The sequence below is a fragment of the Cheilinus undulatus genome, linkage group 8 (assembly GCF_018320785.1).
Source record: "Cheilinus undulatus linkage group 8, ASM1832078v1, whole genome shotgun sequence".
Taxonomy (NCBI): Eukaryota; Metazoa; Chordata; class Actinopteri; order Labriformes; family Labridae; genus Cheilinus; species Cheilinus undulatus.
In genome coordinates, this window is record NC_054872.1 from 18,841,556 (window position 1) to 18,867,042 (window position 25,487).

At 37.2% G+C, this 25,487-nt stretch overlaps 1 protein-coding gene across 7 annotated transcripts in view; it reads right to left on the minus strand.

The window, feature by feature from the left end:
• cobl (cordon-bleu WH2 repeat protein) overlaps nt 1-25,487 on the minus strand; it is a 99,095-nt gene that overhangs the window by 52,965 nt on the left and 20,643 nt on the right. For 4 of the 7 annotated variants that reach the window (XM_041793256.1, XM_041793261.1, XM_041793255.1 and 1 more), the window contains 7 exons: nt 21,967-22,164; nt 16,471-16,681; nt 14,650-14,878; nt 12,699-12,743; nt 11,962-12,050; nt 11,533-11,601; nt 351-527 (listed from right to left, as the gene is read on the minus strand). In XM_041793256.1, the coding sequence (XP_041649190.1) occupies nt 351-527; nt 11,533-11,601; nt 11,962-12,050; nt 12,699-12,743; nt 14,650-14,878; nt 16,471-16,681; nt 21,967-22,164 (1,018 nt within the window). Of the gene's footprint in view, nt 1-350; nt 528-11,532; nt 11,602-11,961; nt 12,051-12,698; nt 12,744-14,649; nt 14,879-16,470; nt 16,682-21,966; nt 22,165-23,569; nt 23,708-25,487 lie in introns of those variants that run through there. The other 3 variants (XM_041793257.1, XM_041793259.1, XM_041793260.1) reach the window with 3 other exon arrangements.

Consider the following 25,487-nt stretch of genomic DNA (forward strand, 5'->3'; position numbering starts at 1 on the left):
CAAGTAGACAATACAGAGCACTGTGACCTGAAGGAGCTAAAACTCAGGTCAAAACACCCACAGGAATGACAGCACACAGTGATTGTACCTTACAGAGGTGCCACTTCAGGTCAATGACAGAGTTCAGGATTTTACATTTTCAATTTCATAATGAAAAACTTTGTGAGATTTTGCGTGTGCCCTGCAGATTTGAGTTTGTGCTTTACACAACTGGATTTTAGCAGGAGCCGTTATCTTATGAAGTGAAAAGTTTAAATTAAAAATGAATGCTCTGTTTGTTGTTTGTATCTTTTCATCACTTTGTCTAAACCTGACTAACAGAAAGAAATTCAGCTCTTTCATCTGCTCACCTGGTAGCTCTCAAAGCTGGCGAGTCCCATGGTGGGTGTTGGGGCCCCAGGCAGTGCAGGAGCCCTCCTCTTCTTTGTCTCTGCCTTAGGAGATGTCTGGAGTATGTTCATAACGGACTGAGACTGGCCTAAGGTAGTGGGCCGATCTTCTACTACCCCTGACACTGTGGACAGACCCTGTGGGTGATGAAAACAGCAAAGATGATGAGGTCAGTAAAATGTGAGCGATGGAACAAGAAATGAACAATACGAGTAAGACAACTTTGAGGCTGCTTTTGACTGCTGAGTCACTGGTTTACAAACTGATCATTTTGATGCTGAACCACACAGTATATTAATATTTAGACCATCCTGTAGTGATTTTTGTTTGTCAAAGCTGTCTGAAGCATCAAGCATTTCGAACTTTGTTTTTTAATCATCTATTTTATATATCTAAGAATCTTCTCCCTTCAGAGTGTATCTAATTCAAAATACAAACATGCATAGAGTATGCATGCAATCAGTGCAATTCAGAATGTATGTTTCATTCCTCAGTCACAACAATTATCTCTGCATCTACTTGACCAAGTTCAACCACAGCTGCATTTTCAAAGGGCGGCTGCTCCTGACAAAAACATTAGAACAGAAATGGTTTTCAATATCTGATCAAAGAGAGTCCAAAGTGCTCCTGAAAATCTGAATCTCCCCGTGGCTCAGCTTGGTACAGAACCTTGGCTCAATAAGGGAACCAAAATCACTCACACCCCCATGATTTAAGAAAATAAAAGTGTTTGAAAGCAGATTAATTGATGGGTTCAGACAATGCCTGGATACAGAATTAAAGCAGTGCAAAAAGAACTGTAAAGTTCAGGTCATTAGAAATAATTGGACCCAGGGTTTGGACATCTCATTTGGGAGGTTTGGGAAAAGAACAGGCTTTCTGAAAAAATGTCCTTGAGGGGAAAAGTACAATAAGAATGTCTGCAGTTTCTTTTACATATGTGAAATTTGTTTCAAATTAATTGTTATCTTATAATCACAGAATAAAGGATCTTATTTTCAAGGAACCTTTTGCCATATAAGATGTTTCTGTTTTTAATATACAGGAAAAGCCATTAAGTGGGAATATCATCACTGGCCTTACATCTTATTTATAAGCATGACTGAAAGTACAAACCAGAATAATAAATTCAAAAACCATTACCACTAAGGTATCTATCGAACAAATAGTGACTAAAGTTGAGGTAACACTAAGTTTATTTGTGTTTTTTTAGATCGTTCAACTAAGTTCACCCTTAGCTTACAGCAAAGAAAGTGTGATATGGAATAAACACCCATTCAGTCCTACTTTCCCCATGCTGTGTGACTGACAAGAATATCAACGGGGCAAGGGGGGAGTTAGGTTAGATGGCAGATGGAGGCCAACAGAATAAAAGAGAGAGGCTGGCAGTGAAGGATTGATGTGATTTCTGTTTTTTAAAACTGAAGCTCGATTTTTTCCCCCTCAAAAATATAATGTTCAAAGCAGAAAATTCACATGAACTCTGTCTGACTCCTTCACCTGCTCTCTTCTGCTCCCTCCTCAGAGAAACAGTCTGAAATCTGTCAAAACACTGAAAACTGGAAGTGTGTAAACTGTACTGCAACTCCTAGGGGAAACCAAAATCATGCTTTGCTGATTATTAGGAAAGGTGTAACTGTAAAGGAACATGATAAAAGATTTAACAATCTTTTCAAGTATTTAAAGGGCTGTTTCTACAAGAAACAAAGCATGCAACTGCATGTTTAAAAATAAAAGTCACATTTCTCAAGCAAATGTCAGATTCTTTCCCTTCTAATCATATCAAAGTAAGTGGTAGGACTTTAAATTCTACCAATATCACCTACACCTTCACTCAATAAAGAAGCTGTAACTGAACAACTACCACACAGTTTTACTTTACGTTCAAAGGACTTAGTTAAGTTAGACTAAATACACGAGCGAGATTAATTAAAGACATAAAAGATCAATTTTTAGGTGTATGAAGGCAATTACAAATGGCTGAAAGGTGATACTTCACTGCCCTTTCTAGTGGAAAGTTCTGTTAAATCTCTGATCACACAAAACATCAATGCTGACTGGACAGGTTAGAAATGTGTACTCTTATATTTCATACCCAAAAACAACAGTGGTGTTTTAGCTCTGCTTGGATTTAGGAGCAGTGTTTAAGAAATTCAATGCAAAGTCTGACACTTAAAACAAGTGGCAATATCACAGACACAGACATCAATTCTTATACTTATCAATTACATTATGCTACTAAAGCTATCTTTTGAAGCCAATCCATGGCCGTTCCCATGTTGAAACTCATCCTCAATCTGATTTTCAGTCAACTGAGGTACAGTTAAGACGAGTATCAAGTGGCTTGTCAAAGATCTACAACACCCCTGCTTGCAATAATATCAGCCCCTAAATTTGTGATCACCAACTAGTGGCCCAACAGCCACATCAGGACCCCCACATCTTCCTACATGGCCCCCAGAACATGATCAAATTCAGAACATATGCAGAGGAAAAAATATGTTGTGGTATTTAAGGGTATCAGGGATTTTTTTTTATAAACTCCCTAAAGCTATTAAAATAACTCCAACAACAATTGAAATTGAAACAATTTAATAAGGAATAACTTATGTTTCATCCATTCTTTATAAATCCAACTGTCAGCCGTTACTTTTAAATGTAATTCATGTTAAACATGTCGGTCCATTCTTAATTAAAAAAACAAAAATTGTCATTTTCTGTGTCAACTCTTGTCTTCAAGCGTTTTGGGGGTGCAGTTTTTCTGCATGGGTAATAACAAAACAGCATATCGGTGTCACAGCATGACAGCCACAACATTTAGCTAAAATATCTCAATCACTGGCTGGCTGGGATTTAGGGACTGTTCTCACGGTTAGAGCTTTAAAATGACCAATATTCCAAAAATATTGAAAAAATATATATTTCAGCAAAAAAAAGAACTTGATTAAACCTTTTCAAAAATATTATTTGAAACTTTGGCCCCTAAAGTGGCTGTTAAGGAACAAGCTGGCCCTTGTACATATGTAGTTGATGACACTTTCTCTAAATAACTTATCACTAAGCCCCTACCTCCCTATGCCAAGAGCCAATCACATTTCTTGTAGCTACACAGCACACTCAGACAGTAGGCTCATAGACCTCTACAGAAAAGTATTTTCCCACTTTTTCACTGAAATGTAAAGTACTAACTAGGCTAGAGGCAAGAGAATGAAGTGTATGTCATTATGTTACCTAAACCTCATGTAAACAGCAAAGTTTCAGCTATGTGACAGACAGTCAACTCAGTGTAAACAAGATCAACAAAGATGCCTACATCCTTGTTGACAACACGGTGTTAGCAAAGTGTGCATCAAAGAAACAAGTAAACATCACTTCAAACTATATGTCGATAGAATCATGTATAACATTAGCTTTCAGCTAATTCTGCTAAATTATGTTGACATTAGATGATTTATCATCTCTAACCTTATGGCTATCTTCACCTTAATGCTGGCTCTCCATTTTGTCTTTTCAACTTGGATTTTTGTTTTTTGACATCAGAGTTATCTGTAGCAATAGGTTGTTGTTAAAGCCCACCAAACTGGAAACCATTAGGATTAATATGGTCATCTTGTCGACTGTTTGTCTGAGTAAGCTGCAGGGACAGGGCTTAGAGGGAGGTCAATTATGCATAACTTATTTCCTTCACAAAACAACAAAACATATTATTAAAAAAAAATCACCAGTACAGTTTGTGCCCATATAGACATGAACTAATCTGACCCAAATTGTCAACCAAACTAGGCTCTAAACATGTTTACTTCTACCTTGAAATTTGACATTTTAACATCAAGTGTGTATGTGACACCTGGTGCTTCTGCAGCCAGTCTCTAGTGGACACTTGAAGAACTGCTTTATTTCTGCACTTCCAAATTGACTACATATTTGTTTACTTTGGGAGTTTCTACTTGCTAAAAACTCTCCATTACACTTTGAAGAGAAATACCAGTGATTAAAACAGACCACAATGCATGGAGACAACCCTGAGTAAAATTTAAATCACTGTAGAAATGTCATAAATACTAAGAAAAGTTTTCATAATCAAATTATTCTTTAAAGACAGACACAAGAAAATGAAACTATTTATCATAACTAGGGATGCATGATATTGGAATTTTTGCGATATCTGATAATCTAATATTTACAAATAAGTTTTAGCCGACAGAGGTATTTAAATGTGCTTCAGACCTAAAACTTCATTCCCGAAAACTCAGAATTTAAACTTTAAGGATAGATAAATTAACCAATTTCAGTCCTTTGAAAAACACTTGACAGTGTAAGGAATTATAATAAACAAAGAAAAAGACTTCAGCTAAAGTAGGTCTGTTGGTCCAGCCTAAAACCACTAACTTATTTTTTTGTACAGCCAGTATATCCAGCTGATACAGGCAGGAATACCTATATTTCCAATTTTAATTTAATATCTGCTGATAGCGATATCATGCTGATAATGTCGTCCTTCCCTAATCATAGCTAAAATAAGTTCCATGGAACACCATTAAACTGTAATCATCTGAACCACAAACAATTCTGCAAAACTACCAGTTTGGCAGATAGATGTTTTATAAGCACAATCAATGTTTATGGTGGAAACAATTGCATGTAAAGGTACAGGAGCCTTAAGGTATGATTATTTGGGGCTCCTGAATTTCTGATTCAGTAACTTTAAGTCATTGCTGTGATTGCAAGGCTTGGAGTAAACTTCCCTGAGTGGGCTCAAATTTCTGAGTGCTGATTAAAGGTGATCAGCTTTTCAACAGCTAAAAACATGGTTCTTTATGTCTTTAAAAGGCGGAAAACATAGGGAAAATCAGCCACACTGTCCATACTTGTTTCAGTACCAGCTCTGCTCTGACCTGATGCTTTCTTAGCTGTTTAAGACAACACAATACGCACACATCTCACAAACACACAGTAGTTCAGCCCTCTAATGAACAATTAGAGATAGGAGGCAAGGCTTTTAGTGCTAATGTAGCCAAGGTAGAGTAATCTGATGCCTTCAGCCTGATAACATTGTGTGTCTATGTGTATATGTTTTGTGTGTGAGGTCTGATAACGGTCCATGGCTGAAACACAATAATAACAGCAAAGAGAGCTGTGCTACACTAAAGCCAAAGGAAAGTTAAACATGGCTGATAACCAGCGGTGTAAACAAATATGCATTAGCTTTAGCTTTAAAAAATTATTCGGTTGTTAGAAACAAATTCCAAAATTAAATGTCAAAGCCATATCTCAGTGTATATTTTAGTTTGACTGTTTAATTCATGTTTTGCTGTCATATTGTTCTCTTTCATTCCCCTGTCTTTTAAATGGTAATTCATCATTTATATGGAAAAAGTGCAGTCAGAAACATCTGAGGCAGAGCATGAGAAAGACAACCAAAAAAAACCCTTAATGTTACAGAAAAGGTTGATAGTTGTGACAACAAAATAGATTTTGTGTTGACATGATTTTAAAGAAAACACTGAAAACAAAGAAGAAGGGTGGAGAAGTAGACAAAAAACTCAGTTTGAACCAGAATGAACCCAGCACTGTTTTTCCAGCTAACACAATCTAACACCATATTGATCTGAGGTGAGCCACAGCGGCTGCTGCTGAACTGAGGTTCATGGCTTCAAAATCTAATCAATGTGATTGAGTTATGGGTATAACAGGTAGAGAGCTGCTTAATGCAGCATCTGAGGGTACAGCTGGTTATCATCAATGGACTCTCAGACACACTGGAGCGGTTGTGGGGAGTTAATATTTTGGAAAGAAAAAATAAAAACCACTCCCTCCATCATTTAAACTTCTTTTCCTCTTTTTCAACTGATTCACATTTGCTCCTTTTGGCACAAACTGTCTAGGGAAATCCAGTTTAATAATGGCCACAGCCATTTAAATATTTCGACATCAATAAAGTCTACTTATTTCTTATTTGTAGGTAAGAATAGCAGATTGGTGCAATAGTACATTCAGAGCTGTTGACACTACCCTTTAAACACATATAAGCTCACTGTTAACAGAATGTTGACTAACAGAGACAGTTGCTGCCCCCTTGTGGTCATCAGCACACATGACCACAAATCAACCTCCACGTGTTAAAAGCAACAACGTCCTGTTCTTGGAATATTGCCGTGAGCTTAAAGTAGATCATCTTGAGGAACTGGCAAATAATGTTACTTCTGTGACTCAATACTGCTCATAATGTTACATTCACCATCTCTGGGGGTTGGAAATGATGGGGATAGGGACACACAGAAAAACCAGAGAAGACTATAAATTTAGAACTGAAATCTTACAAATAGTTGTTATTGAACTACTGCTTTCTTTTTAAACAATTAGTTCATCTATTATCAAGAAGGTACAAATATTAGAAATATCATTTTGAAAATCACTAGTACTGTTCAACATCTATAAATACTTACTTATAAAACACTGGACTTATTCTAGCTCAATCCACAAAATTATTTATAAGAGAAAAACTGCAGATATATTCTGGTAAAAATTTGAATTTTCATTATCTGCAAACAAACTCAAAAGTCATGTCTGTGAGGCCAAGTCCATTTTTTTTGCTTATGTGTTATTGGTATGCAGCAAAAAAAAAAAAAAAAAAAAGAAAAAAAAAAGACAATCGGGGCCTTATTCACCAAGAATGGGTTGCAGCGGCATTACAAGCTCTAACTCACAAAGTATATAGCATTAATGATACTGAGGCACAAACATGCTCTGTGTAGACAGCTCATTTTGCATCTGCATGGGGAAAAACAGTTTGCACTTTTAACCCTTTAAAGCCGGATAACTCTAATATTAGCCAGAAAATGTTTATTTTACCTTCTACCAAAATCCAAAAAGTGAAAATATGCCATAAAAGTTAACATATATATTTTTGTATCACATTTGATACATTAGGCATTTTTAGCGACTGATAATCTACTTGAGGGCATTTTTCAGATTGTATTCAAAGATTTTTAAGTAATTTTTTTGATCATATTGATTAGATAGAGGTATCATAAAAGTATGTATCAAATATGATACAATAGGCTTTAAGGGGTTAAAGCATGAGAAGCTCTCATGCTGACTAGGCAGTCTGTCTTTATCAAGATGAGGAACTGGGAGGGAAAACTTCTTCAAGTCCGTTGTGTTGCCAGAATGGAGTATGAGTTTTACCATATAAATTATAACTTGCAATGCAGATGGATACGCCTGTTTCCTTGTTTTTCATTGGCAAATCCATCTTGCAGAGCTCCCATCTGAACTGTTTGGGCCCTGTTAGAAAGTGACAGGACCAATCAGCGACGAGGGGCAGTACTTTCAGGCGTGGTGAAATCGTGACGTAAACAAGTAGCAGCAAGAGGCCGGCGCAATTATGGTGGAAGAGCCTAGCCTGAATGCTGCTAAAGGGCCAGTTTTGTCAGAACCTGATGACATGTCTTCGTTAAAAGAAGAACAAAGAATAGCAGTGAGTTGTTTTCTTTTCAAAAACGACAAAAGTCGAGTACTTATATGTCTATAGTCACCATGTTTCGCGTTATTCCTTGGTAGCTGCGCATGCACAGCTCGATAGCAGCTACGTCACGTGTTTTGTCGCTCTGATTGGCCCATAGAGATGTGACCAACAGAACGTTCATCCAGTCACACTCTGAGTTTTTTTTTCTAAGACTCTGCCTTTTCCCAAACGTTTCCTATTGAAGCTTTCCCAGGTGGATGTGTGAAACAAATCCATCTAGCGTGTCAGGTTACCCAACTGGTGTAAGCAAGGACAAATTGAAGAAAAAATAACTTGCATCCTCGGCCTCTGTAAAGACTTAAGACAGTCTCCACATATGGATAAAGTGTCAAGCCTCTGAAAACCCCAAACTGATTTTACCCCTGGTTATATTAAAAAAGTGATGCCAAAGTCATGTTTACAGACTCTGTTTACATATTATTTATTTCTAATTTGTACTAGTGCTGAACAATTTGGGAAAATAACTTAATTGCAATTTATTTTCCCAAGTTTGCAATGTGGTTATGTGTGTTTTTTTTTTAGTTCCTTATTTAATGTACACAAGCAATAAATCAAGATATAACCAGCACAGTATTAGATACAACTAAGACAGAAAAACATACATAAAAATGAGGGAAGGCAGATTTTTTGTAAATTGTAAAAAGTTTTAAACCTGTATATTTAAACCCGTTTTAGTTTAAAGAAATATTGCACCTTCTGCAATTTGAAAATTACAGCAGGCCATATTGCAATTTAATCTTAATGTCGATTAACTGCCTAGTAGGGACGGGAATCAAGAACCAGTTCTAATTAGTTCAACTCATTGACATAATTTACATTGAATCTTAATAATTCTCAATGCCTTACTTCCACAAGCCTTGGAAACAATCTTATGAGAGGCAGTTAGCGCGAACAAGAACAGAGAAGTGGAGGAAGTAAACATGGCCGACAGTCACAAAAACAGGCTTAAGCGGTCCATAGTATGGTTTCATTTTGCAAAAATGACATGAACAGCCCCATGTGCAACATCTGTCAAACAGTGATTTTATGCAAGGCATACATCTTTTTGCACAAGAACTGTTAATTTAGTAAAAGATTTCAATTTATTTTATAGGTCAACAGATCTAGGATCCAGAGAGTAGTTGGATATTTATTTCAAGGTTTTATCTTTTAAAGAAAATGAGTTGTATACTATTGTATTCTAATTCAAGTTCAGAGACTGAAGATCCAGACAGCAGTTTGTTTAAATTTAGACATTTCCTACAAAAAAATGTATATTTTAGTATGTTCTCCTCTTAAATAGTTGATGTTTAACATTTTAAGTTATCAGAACTGTTTATTATAGCCAGTAATTAAGGTGTGATTTGCAGTGACTCTCACTGAAGGTAGCATGCATCTTATTCAGAGTTTAGAAAGAAAACGACTTGATAAAATTTAAGTTGTCAGTAGTGAAACCCATATAGTCTACTTTAAAAAAAAAAATCACAGGAAGGAATCGATAAGGAAATTGATAAGGAATGGAACAGAATCAATAATAGCATTGATATCAATTAGGGCTGTCAAAGTTAACGTGTTAATATCGCGTTAACTCAAATTACTTTTAACGGCACTAAATTTTTTGTCGCACGATTAACACATGTGCGTTCTGTATGACCCTTGATCCATCCCGTAGTTTGCCAGACCAGGAAGTGGCACCGTCGTGATGCGGTACAAGCGAGTAGAAATGGATAAAGGACAGAGACTTCTGAATGACGGGTTCAGTTTTCAGATCATGTCAGATAAAACTGAGGTTATTTTCTCCTACTGTCGACATGAACGGAGTTACAGGAAGTTCGTAGAGTCTTATTAGCCCGCACCACTTGCTAGCCATGCTCACCGCTAATGCAGAGAGCCGCCCCCCTCGCCATGCTGGATTTGTTTAAAATGGAGACACTCAGACAACTCTGCAGGGATGGACTGGCTATATGGCATACCGGACATTTCCCGGTGTGCCGATGCACTTTTGGGCCAGTATGATTTATTCATTTATTTAGGCTATTATATCTGTCATGAACCGACATCACAGCTGCGCTATCACCTGTTGACTGGTCCACTTAAAAAAACCTACTACATTTTTTAGTTTGAAAGTAAAAATATGATAATAATAGCAGACATTTTTTAAGTAAATACTTGCTTTTTCTCTTGAGCAAGGCAGATGTGTCCACCTTACTCACATCAGAACAGTGAAACACCATTAGATGTATCTGTGCCTTACTGCTGAGCTCTCAGTAGAGACTTGAATTCTTTATGTCCACTTGTGATGATGAGATCTGTTGTTTGGTGTTCAGCTGCTAAGAACAGAGGTGTTAACTTCTAGAAGTCTAAAGTTTGACTCTACATTGTGGTATTATTCAGTAATGTTACATTAAGGTCAGTACCTCCATTTTTTGTGGCTTGAGTTTACCATGTTATGCTCTCAGCATATTTTTTTCAGCGTTCAGAAACTTTGAGCTCAGACTAGAGAACTTTCTGGACTTTATCTGTTGTTGTTGAGTTGTTGACATAAACAAACATTTGCATAAAGAAAGCATTTTTGTCCACTTGTGTTGATAAGGGTATTTAAATCTTGAGAAATAGAACTGTAAGGTACATTTAGAATAGACAAAAAAGTGCGATTAATATGCGATTAATCGCGAGTTAACTATGGAATTTGTGAGATTAATCATGATTAAAAATTTTAATCTATTGACAGCCCTAATATCAATAAAATCTAAAAATCCAAAAATCTAAATTCTATACTGCCCTACTTTATAATTATTTTCTGATTACTGGAAAGTATGTGTGTTATGTCTCTTACAAAAAGACTGAGTCTTCAAAATACATAGTCTCAACAGATGGTTAATGCTCCACTAAACATGTGTGTCTACCTGAATTAGTAGTCTAGATTGTCAGTGTTGCATTTTTGCATTGAGGTTGAGTTGCATAGAAAGGGGCCAATTTCTTCTTAGATGACTGCATAATGGCTCATTTAAAAACCCAAAAATAACAATGGCACACAAACACAGTTTGCTTTGCAGTGCTTTAAGGGGTGTACTTAAGCATTTGTGTGTGTTTTGAATTGTATTGTCCTTTTGATTCCTTACCACAGGTGTGGTTGGTGGAAAAGCCATGTGGTCCCTTTTTTAAGTCTATCTTGACACACCACATAGACCGTTTCATACATCCATTTTCTGATGACAGACTGGCAAATCCATCTGCTCTGCAAGGTTATTTTGAATCAGGTCCTCAGTAAAAATTTGTCCTTTGTTACAACGGAGAACATGTCAAGGTTTAAGCAGTAAACACTTTTTGCTGCAGGTTATCAATACAACTTTAAAGTGCATGTGGTACAACAGCCACATAAGAAATAGGCAAAAAAAAAACAAGAACCCCTCAATCATGCCTACGACCTGCAATAAGTTTGACATTTGTTCAGCTTGTAAAGAAAGCTTTAAAGAAGAGTTGATGCAATCCTGTGGTGATGCTTGAGGTTTGTTTTTTGTTTGTGCTGTTATATAGGTGTTTCTGTTATGACTGCATCAGGGATTATTTAAAATAGGACTCAGTTTGACTTTATGCATCACATTTGGGCATTGTCACAGTGTCAACATACTTACATTAGATTGAGAGTCTGTATTTTGGGATATTTTATCATCACAGTCATCCATGTCCATAGATGTCTCTGTCTGTAAAAGGGGGGCACAGCAAACATGCAGCATTCAACAATTCAGGCATGCATTTATTTTGCTTCAGCTGTCAATCTCAGTTAGTATAACTGGCATGCAGCGCTCAAGGTTAGTCTGTCAATTGTTTCACAACATCCACTATGTAAATTTGTTGCACATATACAAATGAGTCTTAGCTACACTTTCAACAGCTATGATGACTTAACAGCGTCTAATAAAAAATTCCTTTTTTGTTTGTTTCACCATTAAATGACACTGAGAACTAAACATCATTATACTTCAACTACAAGGAACAACCTTCTGAATGAAACCAACATCAAAATAAGAACAATTAACAGTAACAGAGATGTAGATTCTTACCTTGTTTTTTCTCCGGCTGAACTGGAAGATACCTAGGAGGCCTTTCTTTTCTGCCTTACCCAAACTGGTAGTGCTGGAACGGATGGAGTCTACAACAGACAGCAAAGAGGAGTAAAAGAAAGAGGAAAGCAAACATATGATTATGTTCAGGAAAAGTTACTGAATCAATTTTATCCTGAAATAATCAATGAATTCCAGAGCAGGTAGTGACAAATGATCATGTCTGCAAATGTTAGTTAAGTTAAAAAAATAGTGTAATGGTGACTATTAGAAATAAAATCTCATGTGCATTCCTCTTATTAATTTTAAAGCTGTGCGGTACTTTCAGGATATGCTCAACCTGTTTTACAGTACTGCATTTGGGCAGCAGAGGGCAGTAGAGCTGTATTTTTCTCAAATATCAACCCAATCTAAACTTTCACCTACAAAGCAACAGGTAAGTATGAGCTGTGATGTTGGCTTTAGCACAGAGAGAGAGGCTAAATTAATGAATGACAATGTTTGATAGATATTATCATGTGGATTAAAAGAAAAGCTGAGGAAAACTAGGGTTACAGGAGTAAATTTTAAACCGTCAGGGATTAAGAATGTTAAAACAAAATTAAAAATTATTATGACTAAAAGCCAAAGTGCCTGTCAAACAAAAATAGCAGGGTTAATAAGCAACAGCAGCATGTTGGGTTAGAGAGTTTCATTTGAAACCAGCAACACTCAGATAAACACTAAGACTCTTATACCTGAGTAGTTTAGAGCAGGGGCAGAAGCCATTTTAGGCTGGAGAACTGAAAAATATCACAAGGTATAAAAACAAAAAATCATTAAATGCCTAATGACCTGCACAAAAACATAGAGTATGTAATGTTTCTACCTCTGTAACATCAAAACAGGTGATACCATCAAATGTAAAGGAGAAAATTGATGATAAAATAATTCATATTTTTTAAGATTTTCCTTAGTTGATGCAATGCTGAAAATTAAAATAAAACCATGGCATAGTACCTGACCATAAAATTTACAAAAAGCTTAAAATGTTCATACTCATAACATTCAAGACCATAAAACTGTCTTTCCTCTGTGATCACTCTCCAGTACAGGAACAATAAATATAAATAGCAGTGGGTGTGTACTGTAACTACGGTAATGACCCATAACATCGAGTCCTAGACCATAATTCAGCTTCCTAAGATAGATTAAGGATTATGACTGTATTTTGAGAGAACAAAATGCTTTGGGAAAGTTAATTTGTATACAAAATACTAGACAAGCCCATAGTTTTGCTAAAGCTATGTTGTCAGAGTGGCTAATGGCATTTAACATTTTTTTTAACAAATATCAACATACTAGTCATGCTCTACAGTGGAACAAAATGTAATGTTGGTTTTGTGGACCATTACCCTTGAAGCATTTTAATGAGCTACTTTGAAGATTTCATATGCAATCCATACTTTGAAAAGCTTCCTGTTTACGTCATGTCTTTCATCCCCCAATGTCAATAAGCCAATAAAAAACCATAAACGTTAAACAATCTGTTTCTGTATGAATTTGCTCATTGAGGTTGAAATGATATGAAAAACAATATGAAAAGTCAGAGTGCAGTCTGAGACTCAGTATCAGTAAATCAAACACACTCTTGTCCTACATGCCCACTTGAGCTCAAAAATGTGTTTGGAGGCTCATTGTCTCATGTTGGACTGTCCCCAAGGTAGTTATAAGGATTAGAATATGATAATTAAACCTCTTAGTGCAAATCAGTGTTTGCTTTAACTTTACAGACCCTAAACTCATCTCATATAACAGAGAATAACAGAACTTACAAGATACTGTACATTATAGGATGCTTATTTTGATCATATAGAATATTTCAGAACAAAGCCTTTTTAATTGCTCCAGATACAATTTATTCAGTGTCACCAGAACTTCACTGAATTACTTTTCAACAGGTAATGTAAAAAAGTATTACCTGTAGAAGACCTCAGTTTGAAATGTTGTGGTTTATTTAAGATTTTAGTGGCATTCAGCAAGTGTGCAGGCATATCTTCTTTATGTAGTGTTGTTTATAATTTGCCCTGCATGTTTTGATGCACATTATACCAAACTTTAAAAAAAAAAAAAAAAAAAAGACTTTAAAAGTAAGAAAAAATGACTTTTCATCAGTCGCCCTTTGTTTCTTCTAGCCTATGATCATTTATTGAAACTTCGAGGGGATATTCAAGCATTGAGGCAAAAACGAAAAGTTGATAAACACAAATAAACATTTTAAAAAGTATGGATAAGATAGATTGGTTAAAACAGAAGATTTATACATATATAATATAAGCATTCATACAAAGGAAATTGAATTGAATTACAGCATGTGCCATAGTAGTTTCTTTTCTCGCCCATTTATTCACAGGCACACAGCAGATATTACATAACAATGGCTGGGCAAGCCCAGGCATGCATCAGTATCATTAATGACTTTTAAAATCCTTAATTAGCTTGCTTACATAATCCCCAACTTTCACAGACAATAACCCAAGAATGGGCTTAATTAATCTTTACTCACTGAAAACAAGTTTTTTTTTTTCAAATCTATTTTTAAAACTAATTTTCCGTTAACACTGTCTCTTTTTCAGAACTTCAGTCATTCAAAAGTTATTAAACCAAACCAGAAAATCTCATCAATAGAACAAAGCAGTGAAGGTTTACCTAGACTTTGATCGTGAACGTAGAGCTCCTTGATCCCCAGTTCTGTCAGAGATTTGTTCAGAGGCAGCTCGTGGCGACTGATGCTGTCCTTCAGAAGGAGGACATGTGCCGGGTCAAACTCACACTTTTCACAGATGACCGGTATCAGAGCCTGGAGTGGTACCAACGGGTTGACCCGCACCACTGCCTTCTGGGTGCCGTGGTAGTTCACCATCAAACGCACTGTTTTCTGATGTAGAGAAGGGAGAGTAGTGGAAATAAATGAGACTCTTTTTGACATGGGGGGAGAGTAACATCTGCACACTCCTGTGGATACTGAGCAAAGTGATCCCGGAGATAACTGTGAAACATCACGATGACATGCAAAGAGGAAAGATGCTGGGCCTGTAGAAGTAAGACAATAACAACAAAAGCCTACTGACTGACAAAAAGGTGACAATCATTATCATATCACCTACCAAAACTCAAAATATATTATTTAAGATTATTTTAGGTAAAAGATCAAAAATGTAAAGTTTATTTAATGACAGGTGAGCACTGATAATAAAAGAATGAGCAATGGCCAGGTTATTAAAAGTAGTATTTTTACATTAAGTAACCACAAAATTGTGAAATGTAAAACATGAGAGTAGAGGAGCTGGAAAAAGGAAGGAAACTCAACAATGACTAACTTAAAGTTAGACTTTGGCTGCTGACAGCCAAAAGAACATTTTAATAGACTAAAGATGATTATCCCAGTGTATATGTGTACATATAATCATATGTTCTCAGATGTCTGTATATGGAGGCTGTTAAAACTACAACACAACATAGTGTTCTGTTGTTGAGAAGAGACAGCTGTCTGCAGATATCTTTATCACTACATAGTTCACATCAGCCTCTATAAAAACACACCCCACTCAGAAGTCAAGAGCCTGAGAAATACGAATGGCTCTTCACCCAGTAGCTTGAGTGGCTTTTGTATTTTAAGGAATGTGGTAGAAGATATTACCTCTGAAAGTATGTTTGTTCATTTGGTCTAAAGGAATTTAAGAATTGAAGTAAAACAAAAATATAGGGTTAACAGAGAGGAGCAATGACTGACAGTATTGTCTGAAATAGTGTCAGTCTCTGGCCTGAGGCCAGGTGGGGTCAAAGGGAGAGAGCAGCCAGTGAGCCCTGAGAGGAGCAGAGAAATAATGCATGGTAACTAAAGGTAAGGCACTCATCAAATATTCAAACTGTAGGAGGAGAACAGAGGAGAGGCAGAGAAAAGGGGAGACAGGAAAAGACAAATGCTGGGTAGAAAGAAGTCCATATAGGCAAGTGAGCTGTAAAAAAAGAGATGACAATTAGTCAAAGAGGAATACAGGTGATGAAGACAAGGAGGCACACTCAGACTGTAAACCCAGTGTCAAAAAGTGACCCCAATATCATGCTAGGCCAGTTTAATGCCAACTGACTGCCTACCTTTGACTTGGCTCTTACAGGTTTCACTGGCCTTGCTTTCTGCCAGTGGTCACAGGTAAAAAGGTAGAGGAGGGAGGGACCAACATTACATAAAGCTACAGCGTAAGCAGCTATGCATGAACTGCAAGACTACAACATTTATTACATCAGCTTTTCAATGTTATTCTACATGACATTAGTCTATGTTACAACAAAACAAAGATGGCTGTGAAATAATTTGTTTTTCAAATTTTTTTTTATCATGAGAACTCTTATCATTCAGTTACATATGTCAGCCAATTTGAATTGCTGCAGAAATATGCAGAGTCATGCCTAACACTCTAAATAGAAAGCACACATGACATGAAGTCACAGTTTCAGTCTGTTCCTCACCTCTGGCACTTTGGGCGCCGGCCTGCGCACCACTTTCTCCTCCCACACTTTCTCCTTTATGAGGATGCAGGCCACGTTGAGGGAGCCCAGCAGTGTGTTGGGCTTGAACCCCAAAGTGTGGCCCTCTGGGGACAGCAGCTCCAGCGTGTGCAGTGCGGGGTTAAGGTGGTAGCGGCTGCACAGCTCAACCAGCAGGTCCATCAGCGCCTTACTGCAAGAGCAAGAAGGAGAGGGAGGAAGGGGGGAGAGAGAGAAAGTGAAAGAGAGAGGGGAGGAGGGAGGAAGAGAGTTTGGAAGAAAGGATGAGTGGAGGAGAAGAAGAGTGAGGGAGAATTAAAGGGAGGCAGGAGAGGGTAGAGTTACAAAGCCTACTTTGCTTTATCATCGGTAGAGAGTAATAATTACTTCATACAATAAAACAAGACACACTCGCACCTGATGCAATTAGCATAGCTAGCTAATAGCTAACTGACTGACACAAGGGTAAGAATTTATACACAAAGCTGTTAAAATTTAGGACGTACTGTGTAGATTTAAAAGCAATTACACTGATTTTGACTGAAACTGGTAAATTGTAGAGTACCTGTTTATGCAACAGACTACTTCTGTCCATCACTCCATCAAAGACATACTAGAGTCTGCTTTGTTGCTTTGTGTGTCTGTTTATGTGTGTGTTTTGGGGGTGTAGCTGATGAGGAGGCCCACAGTACAACCTGTCAATCCTCAGATAAAGAAACCAAGAGACAGTCTCCAATGTTTTCTGGGAACAGCCAGATCAGATGACAGAACTGAGAGATACTGCTACAAAGGGTACCATTGACAATCAGCAACACACATAGATGCAGTCTACAACTAAAACCACAGTCTGCAATCAAAAGTTCCGGTATTCCCATGCTCTGTGTGCTTTTAGAGAGGACTTTGTAGATTGCACATTCAGTAAAAAACACCTCACCACTCAAGCACAATTAGAAACTAATGTTCACAATGCTCTTTTGAATACAGGATACATTTTACTGTGTAATATCCTGGTTCAGTTGAGGTGAATTTTCAAATAGTGATGTGATGTAGTATAGAACAGCTTATTACATGTTGCTCATAAAACATGATATGTGAAAAATATTAGCTAATTTTGAATTTGATGGCAGCAATATATCTAAAGAAGGTAGGAACAGGACAACAAAAGGCTGGAAAAGTAAGTGGTATTCATGAGAAACAGCTGGAGGAGCATTTTGCAAATAATTAGGTATATTGGGAACAGCTCACTAACATGACTGGGTATGAAAGGAGCATGTTAGCAAGGCAGACTCTCACAGAAGGAAAGACAGGCAAAGATCCACCAATCTGCAAAAAGCTGTATCTAAAAGCTGTGGAACAATTTCAGAAAAAAATGGTCAACTTTGATTATTCCTCCATATACAGTACATAGTTTCATCAAAGATTCAGAAAATCTGGAGAAATCTCTGTGCACAAGGTACAACGCTGGGAGTCAATATTGGATGCTTGTAACATTCAGGCCCTCAGGCAGCACTGCATTAAAAACAGGCATGATTCTGTACTGGAAATCACTGCATGGACTCAGGTACACTTCTTTAAAGCATCGTCTGTCAACACAATTTGCCATGCCATCCACAAATGAAAGTCAGAGCTGTATCCTGCAGAGAATGAGCCATATGAGAAAGCAATTCAGAAATGACGTAGTCTTCTCTGGGCCAAAGTTCATTTGAAATGGACTGACGCAAACGGAATACTGTTCTGTGGTCAGATGAATCATACTTTGAAATTCTTTTTGGAAACCACAGATGCTGTGTCCTGCAGACCAAAGAGGAGAGGGACCATCCAGCTTGTTATCAGCACACAGTTCAAAAGCCTGCATCTCTGATGGTATGGGGTTGAGGGCACCTTACACATCTTAAAAAGCACTATCAATGCTGAAAAGTATATAGAGATTTTGAAGCACCATACGCTTCAATCTTGACAATGCTAAACCACATACCACATCAATCACAACTACATGGCTTTACAATTTGCCAAAGTAGGCCCAGGACTGTTAAGCAGCTAAACTTATATCAGACAAGAATGGGAAAACATTAATCTCCCAAAACTCCAGCAACTGGTTGCCTCACTTCCCATACATTTACAGACTTTTGTCTGAAGCAGAGGGGATGCTGCACAATGGTAAACATGGTCCTCCTGTCCTTACTTTTTGAGAGGTGTTGCTGCCATCAGTACAAAATGAGCTAATATTTTTTATGCAATGGTAAAATGTCTCACTATCAACATTTGGTATGTTTTTTGGTGTTCTATTGTGAATAAACTATGGGTTTATGAGAATTCACTTTATTGCATTCTGTTTTTATTTTACATATTACATAACGCCCCGGCTTTTTTGGAACTGGGGTTATAGTCTTTTGACCTATGTTACTAATGAATTGACAAAAATAATTTTGCTTAGCTCAAAAACACCTTATATTTTTGGTAGACGCTTAGCCAGAGGCTGTTGAATTTAGTCTTTACACAAATAGAAAAGACACAAGAGTAAGCTTCTGTGATCCACCTGTCCTGATGCTCTGTGGTACTGTGTTGTACTATTAACAGATCTATAGATTTACAGTAGGCACTGACAATTATGCCACAAGGAAAAAAAGTGTGACTTCAGTAAATATAGATATGGCATCATTTAGTCGTTTATACATCCATTACATAAAGGTACTATTATTATGTAACTAAACTTGGTTTTGGTGTCTATGCTGATTACAAAATGACACCTCAGCCTTATCTTATCTATAACTGTATGACCTGTAAAATCATTCTGTTAGTGTTGTTGATCAGAGGTATTAAGAGAACTGTCTGTAAGCATGGCTAAAAGCCACAATTTAACACCAAAAATATCATTCTTTTGTCAGAAACTTTATTTAACATAAAATCAGACCCTGTTTTGGCTCCTACACTATGAATACATTATTTTTATTGCATTCTGCCAGATAAATAAAGCTCCCATCAGAGATTCTTCCTTGCATACAGAAGAATCTAATTGTTCTGCACTCTGGAGGAATCCCTAATTTTCTGAGAGCCTCATTAGGGAAACAGACGATAGCAGGTCAGCCTTCATCCGTCAGCTCTCAGAGACAAAGCTTGTGCTGAGACTGGGATTGGGACCCCTTTACATGGCCTCTCTGGCACAGCAACCCAAACACAGACAGAGGCAACAAACAGGTCTCATACTGTTTGTCCGGCTACCGGCAAATGAGGTCAAAATCATGCCAGTAAATTTGTTTTGTTTTGTTGAGATAAGCGAGAGCTGAGATCTACTAAAATAACTTGACGTAAATATTGATGTCTTTTTTTTTTTAACTTTTGAAATCAGTTTTCAGAGCAAGAGGTTCTGACACATTCTAAAGTCAAATTTCACTCAATATAAACAATTCTAATTCTATGATATTATCTAACAAATGTAAAGGTTATCTTAGCTAATATTCAAATAACTGAAGTCCATTACATCAAATTCCCAGGAGTCACTGTTGATGAAAAATCATCATGAAAGTAGAACCATACTGAATTTGGGGGCAAGAGAACAATGAAATCAATAGATATTGTAATTAGGCCTGTTAATATAAACGCATTAACACTCATGATTAATCTGGAAATCTTAACGCGTTAAAAAATAATAGCACAATTTAATCATATGACTAAGTTTGACCACAATTTCCTCCCGTAGTCCTCCTGCACGGATGTTTACATCCCTGGGGTGAAAAGGTTAAAGGCGGGTCAAACACAGCCAGCAGTGATGAGTGAGGAGACAGACCCAGGTCTGCTTCATGGCAAATTTTGATTTAAATAGCTGCCTTATGGAAGTCTGGATGAAACAAAAAGTGTGTACATATTGTGGTGATGAACTGTCTTTACGCCGAAGCACAATGAGTCTGAAGTACCACCTCCAGGCAAAACGCGTTGTTGCTAATGTTAGCAAAGACGTTAACAACAACACAGGATCAAGCCATAACGCCAAGCTACACCAGCGCAGTCCAGCAGACCTGGATTTGTCCCCAAAACGACAACATCTAAGCTGATTAATGCAATCTCTAATGGGTCAGCAGAGGCTGCAGTCCATCAACATCATTAATGACAAGGGGATTCAAGACGTCATCAGGGTCGCCTTCGTTGACTCGTACCACAGAACACCTACGAGAACTACTGTCACAAGAATCTGTGAACTGTATGACAGCTAAAAAGGCAAGTAAGAGGAGCAGCTGTCCCGAGCTACATTTATTACACTGACAAAGACCACTGGACATCAGTCAGCAAACACAGCTACCTCTGGGTAACAGCAGATTTAATTTCTCCCGTTAAAGCATACAGTATTTAGTACCTGATGTGTTTGTTTACTGGGCTCGTTTGCAGTTTATAAATATTACTGCTCAGTGAATTAAGACACTCTGATTTACAAACCACAAATAAGTTCAAAAACTCTAGTTTGTTTAATATTTCTTCATTTAAACACCATACTTGTACTAATTTATCTCAACCAAATATACAAGTAAATGGTAGTATTGTAAATTTTAATTTATAGATAATAATAATAATAATAATAATAATAATAATAATTTTTTTTTTTAGTAAAAAGCACTTCAAAGGGCTGTACATAAAGTAAAAAATAATGAAAATAAACACTTGATAATGAAAATGCTTAAAAATCTTAAAATTACTACAACTAAAGAAATGCTTATTTATCATGATTTATCACAGCATAGTGATGTGATTAACTTGATTAATTTTTTTAATCAATTGACAGCGCTAATTTTAATTAAAGTTGTTCCTTGACAATTCATTCTTTTCATGTGTTATCTATCCTTACATTATGTACTGTTTCACTGTGTGGGCCGTCAAATGTCCTACTTACCTAGATTAGATCTGCCAATCCGGGAAAGTTTTTGAAAATGATCACATGTGCTAAAATAAATAACTCCTCTGCTCCTCTATATTTTTCAAATATGAAAATATAGCAAACCTCTGTATTTAAAAAGCTGCCAAGCCCTTGTTAGCAGATATTAATTCATATTATAGAAGACTTTTTAAGATTTTCACCTTCCATTCTGTCAAGATTCCCCTAATCAGTACACATTGAAATACAGAGGGGCTTCTCTTTCAAATAAGCTACCAAGCTCTACAATCAGCCTCTACAGTATCATCACTCGAGAAGCATGGAAACTAATTTAACAAAGACATTTAACACTTCTTGTATCTTACTGAAATTTTTAATGTCTTGTTACTGCAGTATATTGTTGTTCTTCGTTTTTATCTAATCTGCATTGCTGCCCAGAACAACTTGTTATTGTCAGAGGGGAGGTATCTTTATTAACCCCTTGAGGCTTCTAACCTCCTCTCGCTGTTCGTATTTTTTATAATGACCAAATAAACTAAACTGAACTCTAGGGAAAGCTGAACAAGAACAGCGTAATGGGAGGGATGCATTCAGAGTAAATGTGTTCATCCCCTCACCTGCCATCCTCAGTTACAGAGGTCTGAAATCCCTGTGGTAGTGTTAGCCGAAAACCCACAGTTGGCCTCAACATGTTCTCCTTGGCATCCATGCCTGATGTCCCTCCCCCATCAGGTACAGTGTTTCTGAAGATATGGCGTGGAGCAGGTTGAGGGGCCTGCGGTGGCGGAGGTGGGGCACGTGCCTTCATTCTCCTCCTGGAGCAGAATAGTGACAGGTCAGACAATATTTTTAGAACCATTCCTTACCTTTAACATTCATTTAGAGTTTTCTTACAGGACTAAAGCACAAAACATTTGTAAACAATCCCATGCTGAATTTCAGTTTCACATTAATAGTCCATAGATCACTCAGTTATCACATTAATCACTGATAACCTACATGGTGCAGGTTAATGGAACAATGTAATGCTTTATTAGTTAAACAGTTTTCAATCCAGAGCTATTTTTCTTCACTAAATAAAGTCTAATACAAAAGAAAAATTTACAGATTATTTGTTAATTTTAGGGATCTTCATTTTTCTTGAGTTCAGTCTGACACAGCAAAGCCTGATATACACAACTGAATGCCTAAATCTCAGGAACAGCCTGAATACTGATATCTGTCTCTGTTTCTGTTTGTGACATACTCTTTTCTCCTTGTTGGATTATATAACAGTCCACAGATATGCTGAGAGAACCCCTTTCTTGACAAGAGGATCCAGCCTGAGCAGTTGTTAATGACACTCCTATTATACTGTAGTGTTTTAAAAAACCTGTGTTATTAATTCCTCCTCTTTTGAATATATGCCTCTGAGGCATTCACTCACACTTGAAGAAAAATAGTGTCCACAGAAAATGCTTTCTAAAACCTTTCGGAGGGAAAATAATCTAAAAGGTTCCTCCGTTTTCAAAACCCTACTACTGTCAAAATTTCATTCCACGCATGAACATTTTGTTAAAATATATTTTGGGAGCAAAGGTAGTCTAATTTCTATGTCTTTGCACCCCATGTGAAGGCTGTTATCCCTGCAGCAGTCAGGGTTTAAATACAACCTGTGGCTCCTCCCTGTATGTAACTCTCCATTGCCTCTTCAGTTTTTGACTCTATCCACTGCCCTATCTGAATAAAGGTATAAAAGTCTAACAATAAATCTTTGAAACTCTCACAAAACAGTCAAGTGTTTACAGTCTGATTGAGCTGTACATGTTTATAACAGTTTAGAAATCTTTTTAAAGCAGATATATTAAAGGATAATATTTGTTATATCCCATTATCCAGGTTTTTGACAGTGCATTATTAAGTATTTTGACATTAACTGTTTGATAACCAGAGGAAGAAGAACAATGCCACCATATTAAAACACAGCTCCCATGGGTGGAGCTGTGGCAGATGTCAATGACATGCTGGTGAAAAGATGCTGCTATCTGCACAATTGACCTTTCCTCAGTATAAACTGTACTTAGCTTAACGGAGACAGCTGATTAGAAAGAAATCAAACACTACACTCTGTGAACAATGACACATAGCTACTCAATGCCACACATTTCAGCACCAATTCTTTCTTTGTCAGTGCAGCACAAATATTAGCCAAAGATAACAAAAAGAAAACATCCCACTCACGTCAAAAAACAGTCCTTGTGTTGATTAAGTGTTCCAAAAGTGAGACTGTTTATAGATCTAGTTCCAAGGTTTGCGTACGCTCAGAGACAATGTGTGTGTATAATCCTGTATCCTTCAAAGTACTCCTGTCTAGCTTAAAGGCAAAAAGAGCACAACAGAAGAATAATTCACGTGAACATAGCAGAGTGAGCGGACTCTAACCTGGCTGAGGTTAACAATTAACAGCTGAGTCGGATATCAACTGACTCTCACCAGCAAGATCCATAGTGTCAGTGACTCATTATGCAATGCTGAAAGTGGTTTTTAATGGGCACATTTTTGGAGGGACAGACTTTACTTAAAGATTAGAAGCATTAGTCATAACCTATGTGGAGTCTAATCGCTAGGTCTTCTGACTATTTCAAAACACAGCATATACATAACAGTTATTAGGAGCCGCTCAGACACTTTTAAAAGTGAGAAGTTTTTCTGTGTAGTCTGTGGTCTGAAGGTAAACAGAAGTGGGCTCTGTGGAGCTGTGGGACTGGGCCTCGGCCAGGTTTAACACAGTCAGCTAGTATCCGTCTCTCCTTCCCGCTCTCACCGTAACGATTCACTCTCCCTCTCTCTCACTTTCCCTCTCTCTTACTTGCACAAAGACTCCTTTCGGAAAAGCCTCGTCTCCCACAGAGTTAGAATGGGCAAGCATGAACACAGAGAGAGAGGGAGTGAGAGAGTAAGGAAGAGCAGGAAACCCTGCTCCGGCACAGGAGTGTGGTAAGTGCTGGGCTGAGACAGGGACTGAGTTACAAATGGGCTCACATACACACACTTTATAAAAGGTTACTAATGGACCTTTCAGAACCACTCCGTTCTTTTCACTTGACTAAACAGCATTGAAAAGGATGTATTTCTTTCACTATGCTCTATTAAATGTGTTATTTTCAGTAGGGACAGTTGTTTGCTTAAACCAAATCGAAGGTTATAAACATTTCATAATTTATTATCAGACACAAAAAGACACTGAATTAATCATAAAAGGCCAGAGGCACTGCAGGCTCCTGTGGTCTGTGGAAAATCATCCAAAACAACATGTGAGCAGCCAGAGGAGGAAATTAAAGTGAGCTAAGCCTGTGATTCTCACTGACTGGCTGCCCATTATATGAGAGAGGTTAGAATTACTAACTGAACAAGGTAAGAGTCTAAGCAAGGGTTATGGCTAAATAAAATACAGTGTCTAGTAAATAGTAAAATTATTTTGACAAGGAGATAAGCAAGAGATACAATTTGAATATATTCCAATGAATGCTGGTGGCTGGGAAGGGCAAACTGCTAACACCTTAGCTTTGCTCTCAGTAAAAATTAATAATGTATTATGCTAGCTTGCATAATACAAGCATGGAAGTTGGGGAAGAACTGAGTTTGTGTATATATTTGGTTGGTTGTGTTTTACATAGATGAAGACCTGTGTTATTGCTGAGACAGAAAAACAGGAAAGACAGGACAAGATGTTAATTGTGTCAGAACTAGCATGCTTTAAAAACTGATGATTCAGCGAAATTGCTGCAAACATGGCACGTAAATGTGCAACATAAATCCACGAATGTCACAATTATAACTGTTGTAGGAGCTGCAAAATTACATAACTCAGTGCATACACAGTTTCTTAGTTTTCCTGAAGCAAATAACTGTCAGTGACTTATTCATCCCAGCCATGGAAAACTAGAAAGTTCTCACTCAGCAAAGTCTTTTAAAAATATGGAAAATATTAGTTTTCTCCTCCTGGGCTCTGTTAGTAGCACCACCACATACCACTTATAAATGGTCTGGTATTATGTGTTAAAGTACTTTCTGCATGTTCATCTTAAAAGTAATCATACATTCATCACTTCCTTCTATATCATGTTTTCCTGTCTTCCTCTAGGTTTTAGTCAGTATT